This window comes from Eptatretus burgeri, chromosome 3 (genome assembly GCF_056783735.1).
Source record: "Eptatretus burgeri isolate ZD-2024b chromosome 3, Ebu_testis_v1, whole genome shotgun sequence".
Taxonomy (NCBI): domain Eukaryota; kingdom Metazoa; phylum Chordata; class Myxini; order Myxiniformes; family Myxinidae; genus Eptatretus; species Eptatretus burgeri.
The window spans coordinates 75659825-75682619 of NC_140963.1; the positions used below are offsets into that span (position 1 = coordinate 75659825).

The 22795-nt window shown below is 41.4% G+C and overlaps 1 protein-coding gene across 3 annotated transcripts in view; it reads left to right on the top strand.

Annotated features, from left to right (window-relative positions):
- The window catches only part of LOC147030205 (retinoic acid receptor beta-like), a 264218-nt gene that overhangs the window by 176973 nt on the left and 64450 nt on the right, over positions 1–22795 (top strand). For all 3 annotated transcript variants that reach the window (XM_085874018.1, XM_085874019.1, XM_085874017.1), the window contains one exon: positions 8089–8237. In XM_085874018.1, coding sequence (XP_085730144.1) covers positions 8089–8237 — 149 coding nt within the window. The remainder of the gene's footprint in view (positions 1–8088; positions 8238–22795) is intronic.

Genomic DNA, 22795 nt, shown 5'->3' on the forward strand with positions numbered 1-22795 from the left:
CTTGCAAAACTATCATGAGGTTTTATTGTGGTGATGAAAACTTCTGGATCAAACCTGTAATCAATAGCATGCACAACATTAACAAGAGGGATAAAACAAAATGTTGAACAACTTGTTCTTTTTCCACATTATACACAAACATTCCACTAATTCGAAGCCACATTGGACAAAGTGATAGACAAAACATTTATCCGAAGTAGTAAAGTGTATATTGCAGTCTATCAAAAAAGAGCACACGTATTACTCTGTAAAGGAAAGTCTATGTTCATGTGCAGTAGTTTAATAAAAATAAACTTTAATAATTTTTCCATTTCTTATCAACAATGGCTACTTGACATTTGGCAACAGGATTCTCCACCAGATAGTGGGGATACCCCATGGGTTCGGATCCGGCCCCTTTCTTAGCAAATTTGTTCCTGCACATGTACAAGTCTGATTAGGTCTAGAACCTGAGCAGGAATCAACTAAAAGCTGTGAGAAGGTGCGGAAACATCTTTAGATTAATTGATGATTTGCTGCCAATTAATGATGGCTGTATATTTGATCACATTCACGATGATGTGTATCCATGAAAGCTGCAATTAAAAAAGGAAACACCAAACTCACACTTCAGTCTCTTTTATACATTTACAAGTCAATATGGGTAATAAATAAATAAATATCAAACCAAATTATTTCATAAATGAGACGCTTTTTCCATTGCACATTGTACGATTGCCTTTCTTGGACAGGAGCGTTCCTGAAAATAATTATTCTATGGGACAGTTGCAGGTGAAATGATCAGTTCAGTGAACTCGCCAGACCTTCACGAACACAGGGAGTTACAGTTAGCAAATTGAAACAAGCGTTCTTTAATGTCACAAAACGTCACCAAATGGACTTTATTTAGTACGGTAAAAATGTTAAAAACATTGTTCATGAAATAAAATAAATACAGTACATTAAAAACTTTTTCAGTGTTTACTAAGGGGAGTGGCAATAGCACATGGTAATTCCAATTGGAATGACCAACTATTTGAATAACAGCTCAATTCAGTGGTAAGTGACACAGACATAAAATACATGCTTGTATGTGCAAGATAAAGTGTGTATGTGTGTGATTCACTGGTAATGTAAGATAGTATGTCTATTGTTACCTCCTTCTTCTTGCATATGGTAGCTTTGTTGCGAGGGAGCTATCATTTTGTTGGGGCACAACTATTCCGCTGATGCTGTGCCCCTCCACCAGTACACTGGTGCTCATTTCACCAACCTCAGAAGGATGACAGGATGAGTCAACCCCACCTGGTGTTAATTCAGCAGCTAACAGGGCTCAAACTCAGGACCCAAAGACCCCAAACCAGCCACCCAAAGCACTAAGCCAACACCAGGCTTATTGTTATCTTATGGAATATCTAACGAGCATTATGGATGTATATTATTAAACCATCGAGCAATGAAGGGTGTGTGTGTGTGTGTGTGTGTGTGTGTGTGTGTGTGTGTGTGTGTGTGTGTGTGTGTGTGTGTGTGTGTGTGTGTGTGTGTGTGTGTGTGTGTGTGTGTGTGTGTGTGTGTGTGTGTGTGTACATATATATGTACATATATATATATATATATATATATATATATATATATATATATATATATATATCCTGGTGTTGGCGCAGTGGTTAGGGCAGTAGCTTGAGATCCAAAAGGTCCTGAGTTCAAGCCCCGTTGGGCCACTGAATTAATACACCAGGGGGTTGACTTAGCCTGTCATCCTTCCGAGGTCGGCGAAATGAGTACCAGTGTACTGGGCTGGTGTATACCCCGGTTAAAATAGGTGTAGCATATTCCTGTGTCGTAAGAGGCGACCAGGGTTGTGTCAGGAAGGGCATCCGGCGTAAAACATGTGCCAAATCACTATGCGGATCATACGGATGATATGATATATCTTCTTCTTCTTCTTTCGGCTGCTCCCGTTTGGGGTCGCCACAGCGGATCATCCGTATGATCCGCATAGTGATTTGGCACATGTTTTACGCCGGATGCCCTTCCTGACACAACCCTGGTCGCCTCTTACGACACAGGGATATGGTACACCTATTTTAACCGGGGTATACACCGGCCCAGTACACTGGTACTCATTTTGCCGACCTCGGAAGGATGACAGGCTGAGTCAACCCCCTGGTGTATTAATTCAGTGGCCCAACGGGGCTTGAACTCAGGACCTTTTGGATCCCAAGCCGCTGCCCTAACCACTGCGCCAACACCAGGCATATATATATATATATATATATATATATATATATATATATATATATATATATATATATACACATATATATATATATATATATATATATATATATATATATATATATATATATATATATATATATATATATATATATATATATATATATATATATATATATATATATATATATGTTGAGATTGCACAGCTGAGGTTGTGAATCTACTGATATGGACCCACTGTTTGGAGAGGTCTTGGGCTGAAAGGGTTGACAGATTGCTAACAAGTTAGTATAGTTCTTACTTACTTGAAATACCCAATTATTTTGAGCTTTGTGATTAGATGATCGTTTATTGTAGGTTTTGGAGAATTGGTGTCATTTGTCAAGTTATTTGTCATGAGAAAGGTGAGTGCGTGCTGTCGTCATGTCTGCACAGTAACCCTTTTCCATTTGGACTTTCCACAATGAAAAACTTTCACAGTTACACAAGTTTCATTAAAAATAATTAAGAAAAGAAAAACACTGACGTTTGTTTTTGGCTGATGCAAGTCGTGGTGTAATTTTTGGTGTTTTTTCTTAATTTGTCATATTCTAGTAAAAAAAAATAAAAATCTGCTTCGGTGTGGTGAGCTTGATCACAATGAATCATTAACAACAGTTCAACAATCCCTCCCCAAAATTTGCCAAAGCGCTCACAGTTCATCGTCTCGTGATAAATTGGAACGATTTTCATTCTGGAGATCAGCAAACAACTTGATTCCGTGTACATGTTTGTTCCTTCAGCATAACTTAGTACCGGTCCACCATGTGTGATGGTAAGTCCACCGGTCCACCACCATGATGGTCCACCATGTGTGATGGTAAGCACGTGAAAAATGTAATCCCTCATATATTTCTAATTATGCCTGGTGTTGGCTTAATTATTAGGGTGGTTTGCTTGGGATCCTAGGATCCTGAGTTCAAATCCCACTCGGCTGTTGAACTAATACCAGGTGGGGTTGACTGCTTGTCATCCTTCTGAAGTCAGCAAAATGAGTGCCAGCTTGCTGGTATACTGTGTCGGAGTGGCGACCCGTCCAGGATTGTGCCCAATAGTGAAGGAGACTGCTTCGGCAGCACCAACGCTCTGCACGGAGTATGGTCCCAATGGATGGATGGATATATTTCTAATTGTCCTTCATTGCTTTCAGAATTTTTTTTCTCCTTTTGCTGCTAACTGTTTTAAAGTGTCATTTCATCACCACAGGTCATGCATAAGAACTCTGTATTCACAGTGAAAATGAGTTTTGCCCCTGAGTAGTGAATGCTTGGATGCAATCATTCATCTGTGATGCCGCCCCCACCTTCCCCAATTATATTAGGCGCCGAGCTAACCCAATCACTTGCACCCTCAAGGCAGGCTCGGGTCGTGTGCCTGCCACAGACGTGCCTTGAGAGAAATTTTCTCCTGGATAATGGCTCTTCCTCAAACTCCTTTCTCTGCGATGTATATACTATGTTAGACATTTGTTATTGTAAAAAAAAAAAAAAATCAAAAAAATCATGTGTGATGGAGTTGCAATGCATGTGCACTGCACGCACCTTGATTTGACAGGTGTTTGGTCGAAATGTTTTTGCCCTTTTGAACATGAGCTGGGTTAGTAGATGTCAAGTTGAGGTCATTTACCATTAGAAGGCTCATTGCAAACGTTCCTACATACCCAGCCCAAAGGCTCATAGAAACAGCTCTTTGAGATGCCCAATCACAACACACTTCGCCATTTTCCTTCACCTTCATATGAAGCTCGAATGTGCCTCGTGCATCCTCAGGTTGTGAATAATTTACTTGCATTGTCAAAGAAAGATTCATCTCTGCATCAGTGTCGATGCCTGTCCTGCTGAGTGTTAAAGGAATACAATGTGTGCAGTGGTACAGTGAGGTGTTCCACCTAAACCGGTTCAGCCTGTGCATAATATGTACGTCATGTTGACGACACTTTGCAAGAAAATATTTCGATTTCCACCTATGCACCCTCCTCCCTTTCATCCCAAATTATACTCCCCATCTAACAATGTCTACGTACTGGTACCGTGTTCACACTAAGTGATGCTGTTCATCTCCGTTTCCACGACCTGTTTAGTCTATTTTATGTGCTGAATTTTTGCAAGGCCTTATGATCCTGCTATGTTGCCAATTTGTTTGTGATTTCAGGATGTCTGAGTAGTAAGGTTATCCTTATCAAATTGACAAAATAGGGTTTGAATGCAATCTGTCATCCTGATGCTTGGCAGGAAGGACGTTGCTTTTTCGAGTACTTAACCTTTGGAGAGGATGTTAAACTGCTGGTCCCTTCTGCTAGCACCTGATTGCGGAAATTAATAATCCGATACATCTTTTGAAATAAGTAGGTCAACGTGTTCTGGTATTGGAGCCAAAATTTTCTCTTTGGTTCTCTGACTTCACACTACTGTAACTGATATATTAATGGTGCCAGAAGACAGTCTGGTGCGATCTGTAGCTCCTTACCAGTTTAGTGTCAATCTCAAAATGACAAAAATCACAATATAATTATTCCCTGATGAATGATTTTTTTAAACATCCAGGCTTGGAACGAAAGAGGAATCCGAAATAATAACAAATTTATCTGAAATTTCATTCTGAATAAGTGTGTGTAAGATTGGCTCTCTGTGCGGTCTTGCTGTCGACACCAGGCACAGATCCACCGGCGGGGCCTGTGTGGCTATTACGCCCTCCTGGAAAACCAAACAAACCAAACCTCTCCACATTTACTCTCACAAAATTGCTACATTATACCCCCACTTTCTCCAGAAATGGCAAGAATCCAAGCATGTAGCCGATTATATTATTTATGGCATTGCCTGAAGCTAAATGGTTTAGGGAGTGAGAAAAGAACGTGTAGCAAGTGACCATTATTTATACCCGCAACAAAACAGACCTACCAAAACGAAATACGCATGTTAATGTTCATCTTCATTTTTTTTTTTATGATCGGTGTCAAAATTAGTGATAACATGCATTTATTTTAAAGCGGATTAAAGAAAAAAATCCTTATTATCAATGAGCATGACAACAACCAGCTTAAACTGGTTCCCTCCCAATGGTTCACTTTCCTGGCTTTCTTTCTTCATTTTTTTTTTTGTTTGTTTTGTTTTGGTCTTTTATTTGTATTTCAAGATTCCAAACCTGATTCGCAACTTCTGTTCCTACTCCACTGGAATAAGGTACATGCCATTCTCAATGAGTATGGCAGGCCGTCGTTTCGCCAACTTGGTTAAATGCAGGTTATTTCCCGTTTTTGTAAACTACTAAGTGGACCCTACATCTTCAAGGTACTGTAGGTGGCTTGATGACTGGTAGTGCAGTGTGTAAGGACTTGGTCGTGAGCAATGGGCTCTTGAGATGACACACAAATATATATATATATATATATATATATATATATATATATATATATATATATATATATATATATATATATATATATATATATATACATATACTGAAAATATGAAGGTGAACAGCACAACACCTGTACCAGAACAAAGTGCAATGATCGCATTCTCGAATAGCTTGGTAATATGTGATAATATACACTACATGTGGTCCATATGTCTTGTTGCCGGCAGTGTACACACAGTCACCCTGATACCAGGGCATCTGTGTGAACTAGGGTGTATCGTTCATAAGCATTCAACTTAAATTGTTTAACTTATTTTTCACTTATGGTTCTATGTAGTTGTGTTATTCGTTCATATGCAGCACAAGGTTGTGGGGTGGCATCATTGGCTGAGGTTGTGGCTCTGCCGCTGATGCAGTGTCCTCTGCTGGTGAGGACAGGAATTTGTCATTTGCTCCTGATGCCGGCGATAGCTTGCCTATTCTTCGCGAAGGCAACCGTGGCATCTTTAACATCCACCAACGAATGCTGGCAGACGAGACTCCTAGTTTAACGTCCTTCTGAGGGACGGCACAAGCATCGATAAATCACCCTGTCTGTGAAACACCGGGATGACAATTTAAAACTGGGTCGGGATTCTAACCCAGGTTCGACAGCTTCGAGTTGAGTGTGCATTCCTGTCGAGTTCTATGTAGTCGAGGATCATTTTATATGAACTGTATCATCCATGGATGGTACAACATGGAGTATGTTGATTGAACTTCTGATTAGTTGAGATTGGAATGCTGTGAATTTCACTTTGTTAGCTTTGTCAGTATGAAACTATTTGTTCATTATATTTCTGCACAGAATTGTTGCTTTATCATAAAAATTGCTCTTCGGTGTACACGCGTTCTTTTATGTAAAATTTTGAGTGCTATTTTCTGGAAATTGGTGTTTTGAGTGTCAGAATGTATTTAGCCCTTCCCCGCTTCCCCGACTTTTATAATTTGCGAGATCTGTGTGTTGCCTCGCATGCCAATGTCATTGTGCTCGATGGGACAATTTTATACGAAGCATCCGGGTTCTCCACAGTTGTGAAGAATTGTTCTAACACTTGATGGCTGGCCATTAAATAAAACATGATGAGCCTAATAGGATGATCTTAAGTGATTGTTGGCTAATATTGGCCTTCGTGATGTCGCAAACATCCTGTCTCAAACATCGGGTTGGGCAGTGGTGAATGTCATCCTTTATGGATGTTGTCCGGTAGTTCTTGTTTTCTCCGGTTGTGGAAGATTTTGGGGGTGTGTGCATGTGTTTGTAAGATTACGTGGTACCATCTAGTTGGTTTTATCCTGTGTGTTAGGTCTGGTTGGGTGGGGGTTGTTGAGGACTTCGGGTTGGGCGGGGGTTGTTGAGGACTTTGGGTTGGGTAGAGGTTGTTGAGGACTTCGGGTTGGGTGGAGGTTGTTGAGGACTTCGGGTTGGGCGGGGGTTGTTGAGGACTTCGGGTTGGGTGGGGGTTGTTGAAGACTTCGGGTTGGGTGGGGGTTGTAGAGGACTTCAGGTTGGGTGGGGGTTGTTGAGGACTTCGGGTTGGGCAGTGGTTGTTGAGGGCTTTGTGTTGGGTGGGGGTTGTTGAGGACTTCAGGTTGGGTGGGGGTTGTTGAGGACTTTGGGTTGGGTGGGGGTGGTTGCATCCTGGTGTTGGCTTCATGGTTAGGGTGGCAGGCTTGGGATCCTAGAGTCTTGAGTTCAAATCCCACTTGGCTGTTGAGTTACTACCAGGTGGCGTCCTCTCAGCCTGTCATCCTTCTGAGGTCGGCAAAATAAGTACCAGCTTGCTGGGATGATTGAGCCATTCAAGTATCCTGCGTTGGAGTGGCGACCTCTCCAGGATCGTGCCCAATAGCCCAGGAGAGTGCTTCAGCAGCACCAACGCTCTGTTCAGAGTATGGTCTAAATGGATGGATGGATTTCCATGCTGTTGACTCATTTCCAACAGGTCATCTGGTGTTCTCGCTGGATTTCATGTCTTAATCGTTGATGCGCCCAGCAGGACTTTATTTTATCACCTCCACAGTGCTGCTGTTGGAGTAGTTGCACAAATAGAACATTTTTACATTGCTGATGCTGCCTATTCCATCTGGGGGTACTGCGGGGCAATTTCAGATTGAAAATGCCATGTGTAGAGTCTGCAGGTCACGCTGTGCTTTCAGCAGAGTGAATTAAGCGAGTGGTTGGAGACCAGCTTGCCAAGTGCTGCCACCAGTACAAAGCAAGCAGATTGAAGCCTATCTTGATACTGTATAAAAATGCTGCAACCCAATTTAGTTGTTATTACTATATACATTTCATTTTATTTTTTTGACATTGCAAAAATTGGATAACAACATTTCTTTGAAAGGATTACAGGGAGGTGCCCAATGTATTTTATGAATTTATTCTATTTATTTAGATTCTCATCGTTTATTGCACTTTCTTTGCAGCTATGGAAATGCAGAGCACAAGCTCGGAAGAGCACTCACCCAGCTCGGCCTCACCACCGCTACCTCCTCGCATCTACAAGCCATGCTTTGTTTGCCAGGACAAATCATCAGGCTACCACTATGGTGTGAGTTCCTGTGAAGGATGCAAGGTAAGCCGTCCTATATTCGGGCACAGTCGCTGTGGCATAAGGGTGCTTGTCCCATGGTGTCTATGAACTTGAGTTGAATCCTGCGCATGTTTATCTAGGAGTTATTGTTTCGGATTTAATCAATGACATATTTTAACTTTAAAAACACAAACCTAAAAGGTAGGAAATGAAGACAAACTTTGCACGTGAGAATAAGCAGGATGGATTGTAATGGTTTAAGCACTCGGCAGCATTTTACTGGAGTTCAGGGAAGGAGTAGTGAACAAGGAAACTACTGGTATGAAGCTGATTTCAGGAGTTCACTTCGCTTGGTGGATCCTCAGATGATCCAAGGCAGCCCTTTGAATGGCTTTGAGAGGGAGAGTGTTGATGGTTTTACTTTCATTTTGACTGGTCCTGGATGACAAACAAAAATGTAATCCACTTGACTTTTGGGATGATGTTCCATTCCGGTGTAACACGCTGGATTTGCGTTGGCAATTTGGTGCAGGGATCACCGAGTGATTTCAACCAAATCGACCTCTCGCTCATTATTTCTTAACAAGATAATTATATTGAACTGAGGACTGATATCGAGCATGTATTGACTGATGATGATGCAGAAATTGGTTCTTATCAAATGTTGGATCAAATTCACTCGCAGATAATTTAGGAGACTCCGTGGTGTAATGGCTAGAGCGTCTGCTCCGAGTGTTGGTGGTCGGCAGTTTGAAACCCGGCCAAGTATTACCAAAGACTTTTAAAATGGTACGTGCTGCTTCTTTGCTTGGCGTTTAGCATGTAAAAGGAAAAGAGCATTGACAGTCCCCGTAGCTTGGAATCCATGGGGAGGAAGGAAGGAAGGGACGAGAAAATGTCCCACTGAGTGTGGTGAGAAATGCGGTGCCATTATTGTGGCATCGCTGGTACCCAGAGTGCCCTGGGAAGTGAGGACATTTCCTCCAAGCTCATTGTCTCTGTTTGTCTCATCTAAGAGTCTTGTGTTGTGTCTTTTCTACATGTCCATCTGTGTGAGGTGTATGTGGCTTCTCCACTCCAATACCTTAGATCCTGTTAAAAAAAACATTATAATTTTGGTCATCCTTTTTATCGTTGATTATTAATTAATGCTATAATTGAATGCCACCCAATGATCAACTGGGTGGCATTTGATCGTTGTTTCACCTTTGCCTGCAAAGCACCAATCTGACAATTTATAGACCCAGACTACCTGGCCCAAAGGCCAACTGCTACCGCTGTGTTATTGTGTCGGGCTACCTCTGGTGATGCATGCCTTTTAAGTTTGTAATTTTGTCATTTCTCATTGATTCAAACTTTTATTCATGAAGCCCTGTGGATCGTGTCATCTGACATTTCCTTTTTTTAAAAAAAACAACAACTTCTGCTCTGTCTTGTGAAATTTTGGGCTGCTGTTATTAGGTAGCCATGGATGCTGGGCCAAATGTGGCTAATAACTGTCGGAACATCTGGCAAGGTGTTCAGCCAGAGTCGGTCTGGCGTCGTTGGCTACCTGTTTTTTGGATTCGAACTGACGAGCACTTTCGAATGCTGTTTCACTTTCCATTGATTTCTGTACGTCGATCATTTATTTGATTTGACAAAAAGCAAAGGGGGCACCAAAGTCGGGTGTAGCAAGCTCGTGAGCTGTGGTCTGCTACATGACTGACTGACGTTTTATCAAAACATTAATCGTATATCTTTAAATTCCAGTTTAACTTGCGGTGCAATAATCTCAAAAATATTCACTAATGCTTGTATTAATATCTGATTTTAAAAAGCAAAACTGATGTCCGTATTTGAAATTTAATGCAAATGAATACAGCAGTGTTTCCGCACATATGTACAATGTACATGGCACTTTTGAGTTAACATTTTGAGTGTTTCATTGATGAGATATAAATCAATTTACTGCCAATGTGTGAGTGGTGATTGGGGGAGGAGGGAAATGGGAGGAGGAATCCACATCGGTTTTGAGTGGTGATGGTAAAGGAGGAGGGATTCATCCACTCCATTAGGACCATATTCGGTACAGAGCGTTGGTGCTGCTGAAGCAGCCTCCCCGGCTATTGGGCACAATCCTGGACAGGTCACCACAGGACAGGACAGGTTTTGACACAGGATTCTCAAATGGCTCAATCATCCCAGCAAGCTGGTACTCATTTCGCCAACCACAGAAGGACGACAGGCTGAGTCAACCCCACCCGGTATTCAACGGCTGAGTGGGATTTGAACTCAGGACCCGAGGATCCCAAGTCCAGCACTCTAACCATTAAGCCAACACCAGGCATAGGAGGGATCCACTTCAGTTTTGAGTGTTGATGGGGAAGAAGGAATCCACTTTGGTTATCTTGTTCCATCCATCCATGCATTTGGAACACACTCTGTGCAGAGTGTTGGTGCTGCTTCAGCAGTCTCCTGGACTATTAGGCACAATCCTGGATGGGTCTCCACTCCAACACAGCATACCAACATGCTGGCACTCATTTTGCCGACCTCGGAAGGATGACAGGCAGAGTCAACCCCACCTAGTGTTAATTCAACAGCCGAGCAGGATTTGAACTCACGACCCTCGGATCTCAAGCCCGGCACCCAAACCATTAAGCCAACACCAGGTATAGGAGTGATCCACTGATTTTGAGTGGCGATTGGGAAGGAAGAATCCACTTCTATTTTGAGTGGTGATGGGGAAAGAGGAATCCACTTTGGTTATCTTGTTCTGATGACAATATCTCTCGTCGTAAATCATCCTCCATTTCTGCAGATTTGTAAACGTTATACTTCCATGTGACCCTGCCCACAAACTTTGCTGTATTTATGATTCGGTAGTGGTTGTTTTGCTTTTGGTTGTCACATTGGACCTTTGAGTAATATATATATATATATATATATATATATATATATATATATATATATATATATATATATATATATATATATATATATATATATATATATACACACACACATACGTGCACATACACACTCTTGGAGTAGCTGGGAAAAGATGGATACAAATTCTGGTGATGAATAATTGTAAAGTGTACATTTCGATCAGAATGGTATAACTTGGGTAACTTACCAAAGCAATGTCATGACAATTCGCTTGAGTGTATTGCGAGTTGTAAAAAAAAAAATTTTCATGTATATATGCTCAGTAGAAAATTCATTTGAAAGAAAGGTATTTGGGGGATGTCATTATCAATCTGTAGAAGTTATCATGATAAAACCTTTGTTATATGCCTCATCTTAAACATTGAGCAGATTGGTTGTCATCGATATTTTGTGACTAGGAACTTAAACCCAGACGGAGGCCATTAGGCCCATCACAAGCCTGCGCAATCATATCAACATCTTAGTCCTCCCCTCCCCCCAATCCTCACCACCAGACACCCATCCAACTCGATTTTAAAACGAACTACTGACTCCACTTTCACTATCCTTGCAGAGAGACCATTCCATGCATTCACCACTCTGAGTGAAAGAGCCTTGCCTTACTACTGTCCTCACTCTCTTACTCTTAAACTGTGGCCCCTTAATCCTGTCAGTGTCCATTCTGCTGAAAAATTGTTCTGCAGTTATTTTGTGTTTCCCCTTCATTATCTTAAATATTTTTTATCAGATACCCTCACAATTGCTTCCTTTCTAGTGTATAAAGCCCTGTCTCTTTCAGCCGCTCCTCATAGCTAAGTCATAGCCTCAAAGCTGAACCCTCTCTATGGCATCTACGTCCTTCCAGAACTGTGGTGACCAAAACTGCACACAATATTTTAGATGTGGCCCTCACTAAATTCCTATACAATGTTAACACCACCTCTTTTGACTTATAAATGATGCCCCTCCGAATACTAACTAAAACTCTATTTGCTTTCCCTATAGCTACCTGGAATTATGCTGTCTGCTTACCTCCCGTATCTATTACCACCCCCAGATCCTTCTCCTGTGTGACACGCTCCATAATTACCTCTTGCATCCTGTAATCTCTATTTTCATTGTTCTTTCCCATCCCCAACTCCTTGCACTTCTTTATGTTAAACTGCAAATGCCAATCTATTCCCCAATCCATGAAAGTATCTCGACTTTCCTTAATCTGATCACAACCAGCTCTTCGTTATTACCTTACATCCAAGCTATGTCATCCGCAAATTTAGAAAGCCACCACTTAACCCCATTGTTCAAATCGTTGATATAAATTATGAATAATAACGGTCCGAGAACTGATCCCTGGGGTTCCCCACTACTTACACCCTCACAGACAGACATTCTCAAATTGTGTTTCCTTTAGCAAAGCCAGTTTTCAATAAATTTGGCTGCTATACCAGCCAATCAACAAATCCTCACCTCAGCCAACAGTCTTCAATTTGCTACCTTTTCAAAAGATTTTTGAAAGTCTGGATGAACTACATCCACTGCACTTCCCTCATCAACACGGTCAGAAACTACTTCATTGAACTCCAATAGATTGTTACACAAGTCCTCCCTTTAGGAAATCTGTGATGGCTGCCTTTAATTCGTTTAACGTTGTTCAACTGGTTCCCTATCCATTCCTTAATCAATGTCTACAAAACAAAACCTATACTTTGATCTTCGTGCCATAAAGTCCAGACTGACCGATGTTTTGAAGAAATTCAGGAGCTTTGATGAGCAGCCCCTCTTTTTCTTTATTGTTATTAGTTATTTATTAATCATTCATTTGTACTCGTTAATTAATTAATTTATATCATTTACCTTCATCTCATTGAGGTATTTATTTTAGGACTGAGATATTTGAATGCATCAACGTAATTTAATCGCTTAACAAACGTCTTAACATTTACACAGCAATATTATTATAATTATAATTATTTTTTTTATTATTATTACATTTGTAATATGTCTTGTACTGTACGTCCAGCACGTGTGTACTGCAGCCTTCTCCCTGAATCATGGATCATGGATAGTCTTCAAGGCTCTCCACATCTTTTCAATGTCGCTGTACGAGTTTATGAGCATGACAGGTGTATCGTACATGGTGTGTTAGCATGGATTTGATAGAATGGTGTTTTCTGTTTATTCCCATTGTACATTTGATTTTGATTGTGCAGAAACCGATACGGTACGGTCGAGGTCTTCAATTTGCATAAGCAGGTGATTGCAGCACCTATTGCGTTAGCTTTCCAATATTACAAAACACTTTGGCTTTGACAGGTCGATTTCACGTTGTTGAACCCAATATCCACTCTTTTTAATCTTGCTGTTTTCTTTTTGGCCTTTTGGGAGAAAAAAAAACACAAACCCTCCAATTCACACACTACATATAGCTTGTAACTACTTTCTTTCAATGTTGAAAACAAATTTCACATCTTTCTCCCCAGTGTATTTAACTGTGTTTTTGTATAATATTGAAGAACATTATCGTTGTGCAAGGTTGCAATCCATCTTGTGGGCAGATGAGGTGTGTGAGCGCGTGGCGTGGTGTTGTTTCCTTTTCTCGATTGGCGAGTGGATCACTGCATGTTAAAAATGGCGGATGAGCCCGAAGGGGAAGTATCCATCACATGCTTGGGCACAAATTATTTTTCTTCAAATAAATTATTTTTAACATGATAAAATACTTTAGTAATTGTAAGGGGTAATTATTGGAATGCAAAATTAAAATTGGATTTGCGCATCGTTATTACATATTGACTAAAATGTTCATCTTTGCATCGGTTTTCACTTAACCATCTGAATTGGGGAATGAACTTTCCACAGACAGACAGACAGACAGACAGGTCGTTTTTTTTTAAAGTGCTACTAGCATGTACAAACCCTCGCCTCACTGACGGGTATAACCGAAACACGGCATGTTGGACTTCACAAATATATTTCATCTCCATTGTCCATCTATGAGTCTCATTGAGGATATAAAATGAAGTGAGACGCAAGATAAAGAATCTTTTATAAGTTGTTGTCGTTGCTGTGGTCATTGTTGTGGTGGTGGTTGTTTGTGTGCTACTTTTTGTGTACCATTCAGTGTTTTTTTTTGTTTTTTGTTTTTGCTTCGAGAAGTATTACTATGTATGATTTTGTGTGCTCCTTCCATGTTCGTCAATCTTTATACTAAATGGTTCTTGCTGTCGTATAAAAATTAAAATGATACATTGGGACCCCTACATTAAGCTCCAAGTCATGCGAGAAGGTATTTTTAATAATTAAATGGACACGTTTTACAACTTTGACATTTGTGTTCCAAATAAATTGATTCTTCGCTTTCCAACAGTACCATTTTTATTATTATATAACAGGGACCCTTTAGAATGAAGTAGCACACACGCACACACGGATGCTGCTCCTTTTAGTAATCGATGTGCATGTACTACCAACCTACATGATGGTTATTTAAAACTTTGCTGTTTTCATATAAATAGTAAGGATGTAAAACATGATACAACTTAGGAGCTTAATATAAACCCAAAGCAAAAAGGACGTGTGGAGCATGAAGAAGGTGAGTTTCACGTCCACATTGGGAGGCTGTCGTGTATCATTTTATTTTCATAAGTTGTTGTCAAAATGCCCTGCATTGATGGGCAGAGCGGCTGGATATAAGCTAATGCCCACTGGCTTCTATTAGACGACAAATCTTGTATCTCTTTCATGAGCCTTGACATTGAATACACACAAAAAGCGCTTGGATAACTGCACGGAATACTACTCAAAATAAATGTTGTTGATGTTTTTTTCTTGGAGATTTTAGAGACTGAATGCAAGCTCGCAGGGCACAGTTTTTCCAAATCTAGGTTCATTCATTCATTTTGTATGCAGCCTCTGACTGATGGTTCCATCATTTCTCGGAGCGTGGTTGTGCTGCTGAAGCAGTGGTCCCTGGTCGGTTAAAGCAGGATTTTGGAATTTTTTTTTCGGGTGGCGGTGATAGCTCGCCTCCTCTTATTGAACGACACTGTGATGTTTAACTTCCAACAACTAATGTCAAAAGAACAGGACACCCGTTTAAAGTACATCCGAGGGATGGCACACATGTTGATGTATCACCCTGCCTGCAAAACACCAGGATGACAGTTTATAGCTGGGTCAGGATTCAAACCCAGGCTGGAATGCTTGGAGGTGAGTGTGCACTCCTCAAGGCCATCCTACTAGCTCCAAAAGCTCGTATTAAGGAATTGGTTTCTTCCCAAAGCTTCACATTCATGATTGACGAGGAAGACCTCAAGTCACTTGGTGGAAGCTAGAGTGGCCAGGATCAGTCACTTGAGCCCAGTCTTGTTGCTCCTTTGCATTAAGTTCCTCTGATGCTCTGCAAACCTTCATTCATTTTTCAGATGACAACTTGTCGTGTTCTACATTTCCCCCATCTCACTGACAGGCAAACCACAGCTATATCACTCTGTTGATAAATAATTGATTAGATGCTGGTATGACAAATGAAACATGTTTTTGAAAATTCGGCAAAATCTCGTTCTCACCGTCGTTCCCAAAGGATCGTCAAACAGATCCCTGGAAGGAGTCCAGTCTCTAAATTGCAGACCTCACTCACCATTGCCAATACCTCTCCTAGGCCAAAACAGAGAGCAAAGCTGGCCTTGAAAGCCAACTGCAGACTGGACATCTATGTTTGAAGTAATTCCTTGATTAAATCAGAACTACTCACAACCTACAAAGCTTTGTCCATAGTTCAACAAAGTCCTGCTTTACCCGATGCGGTACCAACCCAGCATCACATCTATCTCTCCTGGATTCTGTGGAATCTAAAGCTCTAAACATTCTTCGTATCTCCTGCTATGAGGCCTAAAGCACAAGACGTGTTGCTCTCGCATTGTAGACAGGTCAGCACTCTCTCCCCTTTTTAGTTTTTTTTTTTTCCTCTCTCTTTGCTGACCGAAAACTGCACACAATATTCGAGATGAGGCCTCACTAAATTTCTATACTGTACGGTATTCACACTACCTCTTGATTTATAATTATCCCCCGACAACATAAAACCCTGTTCTCCTTACCCATCGCTGCCTGGTACTGACACACGCTGCCTGGTTCACAAGCTCATTCTCCAAAATGCAGTGGGAACTTTCATGTGAATCAAATGTGGTCCATGGCAAAGTTGTGCCCTGAATAGATCGGTGTCCAGACTCGCTGTAATTTGCCAGCCTTCAAGCTCATGAAGGGAACAGCCAGGGTCCTTGTTTGCTTATGAACAGTAAGCTCACTCTATGCTTTTCTCTCTTTCTAAACTCATCCCCCACCCCTCCCCTTCCGCTGCCCTCCATCCCTCCTCCCATCAAATGCCTCCACAAACTCTTTCCCAACAAACCTCTCCCACTTTGGCTTGTCCTTATCCTTTTCCTTACCAAGCGTTTCTGAATTGGCTGAAACAGCCTGAAGGAAATGGGATGATGTTTGGAAGCATTTAGTCTAATTTGCAGTTTTTTGGGGGGAAAATCTGGTGACAGTTTTTAACCCCTTAAACTTCAGTTTTTTGTTTTTTTTTTGACAGGAGGTAGTGATTAGCTATTCCCCATGTGCCAGGGAAAGGTAAGAAAATCCCAACGGTTTAATTTTTTGACTTCTGCTGTGATTGCAGGAAATTGGAAACATAAGCTCCCTCGTGCAAGCACATGACACCGCTCTGTCTTGAAACATTTGCTATTTATTGACTCTGTCTTGGAGCAATCTTCGAACCTTATGGTAACTTTTTTACCCTGCTTGGCTTAAATGGGCACAGCTTTGAATTGCAGGGTCTAACCGTGTGCTGTGCTTAGGTAGGTGTTGTTTGTTTTCTGCTATCTTTAATAGCATCCTTCTTTCGATGCTGCTTCGGCTCCATTGACTCGGGACATTGTCTGTTACTCTGTGAGCAGTGAAACAGAACTTGAAAAAACGTTTTTGTGTTCCAGCACTTCTAATCATTCCCACGCCATATCCTGAAAACCTGACCCATCACAGGTGGCTTGTAGCAGGAATTTGGAACTCAATTGGAGTGCTGACCCAAAGGATGTCTCGCGTAAATTATATGGAGATATTTAATATGTATGGGAACTGTGCTGATGTGATAGCCTGCTTAAAGTCCCCTCGAGAGAATTGTGCAATCTGAGATGCAGATTTTATAGTTTCACATCAGGAATGGTCACTGGTTCCGAATGGTTCGCTGACGTCCCGGCAAAGAGCAAATGATTCGAGCTAACTTTCTGCTCCTTCACAATCCACATTGCTTGGCGTATCGGTCGAGGAAAGGAAAGTGTTTGTTCGTCATGCTGTGAACTCCGTTTTTGATTATTGCTCTTATGGTATTATTATTGATTTTCCATACCTTTTCAAAATCACAACATGTTTTGTTTTGTAAGCAAAACTTTGTGATGACACCTTCATTGGATCATTACATTTAATTATTGTCCCTCTGTCTCTCTGTCTCACTGTCTGTCTCTGTCTCTCTGTCTCACTCTCTCTCTCTCTCTCTCTCTCTCTCTCTCTCTCTCTCTCTCTCTCTCTCTCTCTCTCTGTCTCTGTCTCTGTCTCTGTCTCTGTCTCTGTCTCTGTCTCTGTCTCTGTCTCTGTCTCTGTCTCTGTCTCTGTGTCTGTGTCTGTGTCTGTCTCTCTCTCTCTCTCTGTGTCTGTGTCTGTGTCTGTGTCTGTGTCTGTGTCTGTGTCTGTGTCTGTGTCTGTGTCTGTGTCTCTTCTCTCTTCTCTCTTCGTTCTCTCGTTCTCTCGTTTTTAAACTCCAATAAAGGGCCATTTCCATAACAATATATATATATATATATATATATATATATATATATATATATATATATATATATATATATATACATGCATACATACATAAATAATGCATATACATATATATATATATATATATATATATATATATATATATATATATATATGTATATATATATATATATATGTATATGCATTAAACAGCAATTATTTCCTGAAGGCATTTCTCCTTCCAGGCTCATCAAAAAGGGTTCTTTTACTTTATATTAGTTTTCTGATATAAATTAAGGAATTTTCAAAACTCACCACAGCTTCTTCGATGTATCATAATGGTGCTTCCGAAGGTCTTGGGAGGGTTTTGCTGGGTGTTTTGTCATTACGTTCCCTGAGTCAGTCAAGGTAGGAAGTTGGAATATAGTCACAGTGCTGGTGATGAACGAGGTCACTTCATGAAAGGAATACACCATGGGATCTTGAAGTTGCATCAACCTCTAGTGCTGGCAGAGAGATCATCCAGCTTAATCCTTTGAACTCTGAGCTCCTTGGACTTTCGCCCCCCCCCCAACCCTGGACTGTCTGGAGAAAAATCCAGCCGCTCAGGTATATGAAGGTCTGAATATCAAACGGTGAACCGGCCGCTCTCGTATTTGGAGATTTGAATAGTGACTGGTAAACCGGCTGCTGGATATATGATGTGGAGATTTGAATAGCGACTGGTAAACCGGCCACTCGGGTATATGGAGGTTTGAATAGCTGATCGTAAACTGGCCCATTGAGCATTTGAAAGTTTGAATAGTGACCGGTAAATTGGCCACTCAGGTACATGGAAGTTTGAATCTCAACCGATAAACCGGCCATTCACATATATGGAGATTTGAATAGCGGCCAGTAAAATGGCCACTAGGGTTCAAAGCGTTAATGTCCTTCCTACGTACGATGCACACATTGATGCATCACCCTGTGTGTGACACACCAGGGTGACAGTTTATAGCTAAGCCAAGATTTGAACTAAGGCTAGTTGGCTCAAGGGTGAGGGTATGTATATGTATATGTATGTCTATATACATGTATGTATGGAGATATATATATATATATATATATATATATATATATATATATATATATATGCATTATTTATGTATATATGTATGTATATATATATATATATATATATATATATATATATATATATATATATATGTATATATATATATATATATATATATATATATATATATATATATATATATATATATGTATATTGTTATGGAAATGGCCCTTATTGGACGACTAAATATAGGATTATCTCAGATCCCCCATTAAATGCATGTTTAGCGAGGTTGTGTGGTAAAATGGACGTTAGCTGTTAGCTGTGTCGGGAGGTGTAGGATGCATGTTTTTATTGTTCATACAGTGGTGGTGTGCCAAGGGCTCCCTCTTCTTCCTCCCCTCTCTGGACGATAGGCCCCGCCCAGTCGGCTGAGAGGGTGTGGCCAAAAGAGGAAGTGAAGCTAAGGGGAGGAGTTTGTCGGCTTCGCTGAGAGAGGCATGCTCGTATGTCGAAGGAGCGAACGAGAGAGAAACGAAGGAGTGAAAGAGTGCTGTGTGTGAAGAACAGTCGGGTTTTCGAGGCGTACTCGGTGTGGCTTCGAAGCGAGCGAACGAAGGCTTCGTGAAAAGGTTTAGTGTGTGGGAGCGGTCACTCTAAAAGAGTGCTCGTGTGTCGAAGTGATCGGTCGCTCAAGAGGCGTGCTCGTGTGTCGAAGCGAGAGAAACGAAGGCTTCATAAAAAGGTTCAGTATGTGGAAACAGTTGCTCTCGAGACGTGCTCGTATTTTCGAAGTGAGCAAACGAAGGAGGGACAGTGTTGGATCTGCCGGGAGAGACGCTGAACCTGCCTGCACGTCGAGTCTGCCTTTTTGGGCCAGTGGGAGAGGCGGCCTGCACGTCGAGTCGGCGATCGACTCTTATGAGGAGGTGATTCTGCCGTGAGAGAGACGGCAGCCAGCTTTGAGAGGCGAGCGTGGAAAATGAAAGAAAAGGTGATTCTACAGAGAGGGAAACTGAGAGGATGGAGTTGAGAAGTCGGACTTCGAGGCGGGGAAGGCAAGAGAGGAAACGACGGAGCCTCTGATGGTCCCTGCTCACACCAACGGCTCGACACGTTTGCCGATCCGCTTGCCGGAGCCCGGCACCTCAATTTGGGCCTTGTCTGGTGCACAGGCCAGGCCTGGATTTGTATGCTGGACCTTGAGAGGGATCAGCTGAGGCCCATCGTCGGCCTTGTGTGGGGTCGGAGTGCACAGAGACCGCATGCGGTGCGGAAAAGAAAGAGTATGGCGCCGCCCTCTTTCCATGCGGCGTGTTCGAGCTGGGGCCTCGAATCCGTGGATATCCACCTGTTGTGAGCGACATTCGTGCTTTTGACACTGTCCTCTCGTCCATGAAACATCACCAAGTACTCTGTCTTGTCTTGCATGCATGCTGTCTGTCTGTCTGTCTGTCTTTGTCTGCACGTGTTGTACAAGGCATATCTCGGCAGGGATGCCCTCGAAACCTGTAGTCCGTAGTTCCCTAGTTAAGAACGGGTTAAAGATTGGTAATAAAAGCATTGTCGTGAATGTTTTGCTTGTGTCGTGTTCCCCGATGTTCCCCAATAAATCTGGTTGGCTCGTATGAAGTTGCCACTGTGGATTAATTTGTGTCGCATCGAGGAACGATCCGTTCGATTGGCATATAAAACCAAAATGGTTTCAGACTGGCAGAAAACGTTCGGCATCTGACACAACCAGTCTGTAACTGGGGTTCTATTTCCCCAACTGGTAAGGTACAAGGATTACGTTGCTATCGTGATTGAAGACGCGTGACCCGAGGCCTCTGCCGAGCCGGCCGACGTTGTAAACCCCGGAGACGGCGGTGGTGAGGGTGGCGCCAAGAGTCGGGCGAGAATCCTGCCACCACGGATCTGCAAATATATATATATATATATATACATATACATATATATATATATATATATATATATATATATATATATATATATATATATAACCAGTCAAAAGTAGAAGAACACCCTCATTTTTCCAGTTTTTACTTAAATTTAAGCAGATAAAGTCCAGTGAATAACCTGAAATGCTACAAAGCTAAGCCGTAAACTGCCAGAGGTTAAATAAAAAGTTTAGGTTCCCAAAAGCTGAAAAATAATGTAAATTTTAGACTTGTTAAAAAAGGCCCTTTTCAGGGAACAAGTAATGGGTTAGCAACTGCAGCTGTTCTGCAGAAATGGAAGTAAACTAAGCCTTGAAAGTTGATGCAAACAATTCCGACAGGTGTTCCAACTTTTGTTGATTCGTTACAAACCCTCTGTCTGTATGAAAGCAGTGTTGGAACAGACTGTGTTGCTACACCCTCTGAAGCATTATTTGGACAATATTGTGCTGCAGGAAGTCGTATATTGCTATCATAATGGTGAGAAAAAGACGATTAACAAAGGAAGACAGACAGAGCATTATAACCCTTAAAAGTGTAGGTCTTTCCTATGGAGAAATTGCAAAGAAGCCAAGGTGTCAGTGAGTACAGTTTCCTGCACCATCAAAAGGCACTTGTAAACTGGAGGAAACTCTGACAGGAAGAGGTCTGGCAGATGCAAAGCCACAACACAATCAGAAGACAAGTTTCTGAGAGTCAACAACTTGCATAATAGGCGGCTCACAGGACAGCAGCTTCAAGCACAGCTTAACACTGGTCGAAGTAAGGAAGTCTCAGTTTCAACTGCGAAGAGAAGACTTCGCACTGCAGGTTTGACAGGTCGAGTGGCAGGAAGAAAGCCATTGCTAGGATGGCAAAATACGAAAAAGAAGCTTGCCTGGACCATGAAGCACTGCCAGTGGACTAGTGAAAACTAGAAGAAGGTCTTATGGACCGATGAATCAAAATTTGAAATCTTCGGTTTATCACGCAGGGTTTTTGTATGCCGTCGAATCGGCGAAAGGATGGTTCCTCAGTGTGTGACACCAACTGTCAAACATGGAGGAGGAAGCGTGATGATCTGGGACTCTTTTTGCTGGATCCAGAGTCGGCGAGTTGCGCAGAGTGACTGGCACCCTAAACCAAAAGGGCACCACAGCATTTTACAGTGCCATGTAATACCCTCTGGTCTACGCCTAGTTGGTCAGGGGTTCATCCAACAGCAAGATAACGACCCAAAACATACCTTCAGGCTGTCAGAACTACCTTATAAGAAAAGAACAAAACGGTAGGCTTCAAATCATGGAATGGCCAGCGCAGTCGCCAGACTTAAACCCCATCGAGCTGGTTTGGGATGAACTGTCCAGAAGGGTGAAAGCAAAGCAACCTTCAATACAACACATTTGCAAGAACTTCTACAACAGTGTTGGGAATAACTTTCCGAACAATATTTGATTTCTATTGTAGAAAGAATGCCGCGAGTATGTTCGGCTGTTATATCTGCAAAAGGTGGCTACTTTGATGAGTCAAAAATTTTTTTTTTAATTTTGTTCAACAAAACGATTCCATGATTTCTTTTTTATCTGCAAATTGTTTATTTGTTCTATGCTTTAATTTCAGAGAACATTGAAACATTAAACTGCTTAAATTTCAGTAAAAACTGGAAAAATGGGGGTGTTCTAAAACTTTTGACCGTTCGTGTATATGTATGTATATCGATATATAGACATGTATATGTATATATATATATATATATATATATATATATATATATTTATATGTATATTTATATGTACTAGTACGTGCCCATAAAAAAATAATAATAAAAAATAAATAAACCACACAGGCCGTTTCTTCTCTCTCACGTGCCTGTACGTGCGTGACCCGGAAGTTCGATATTATTCGCA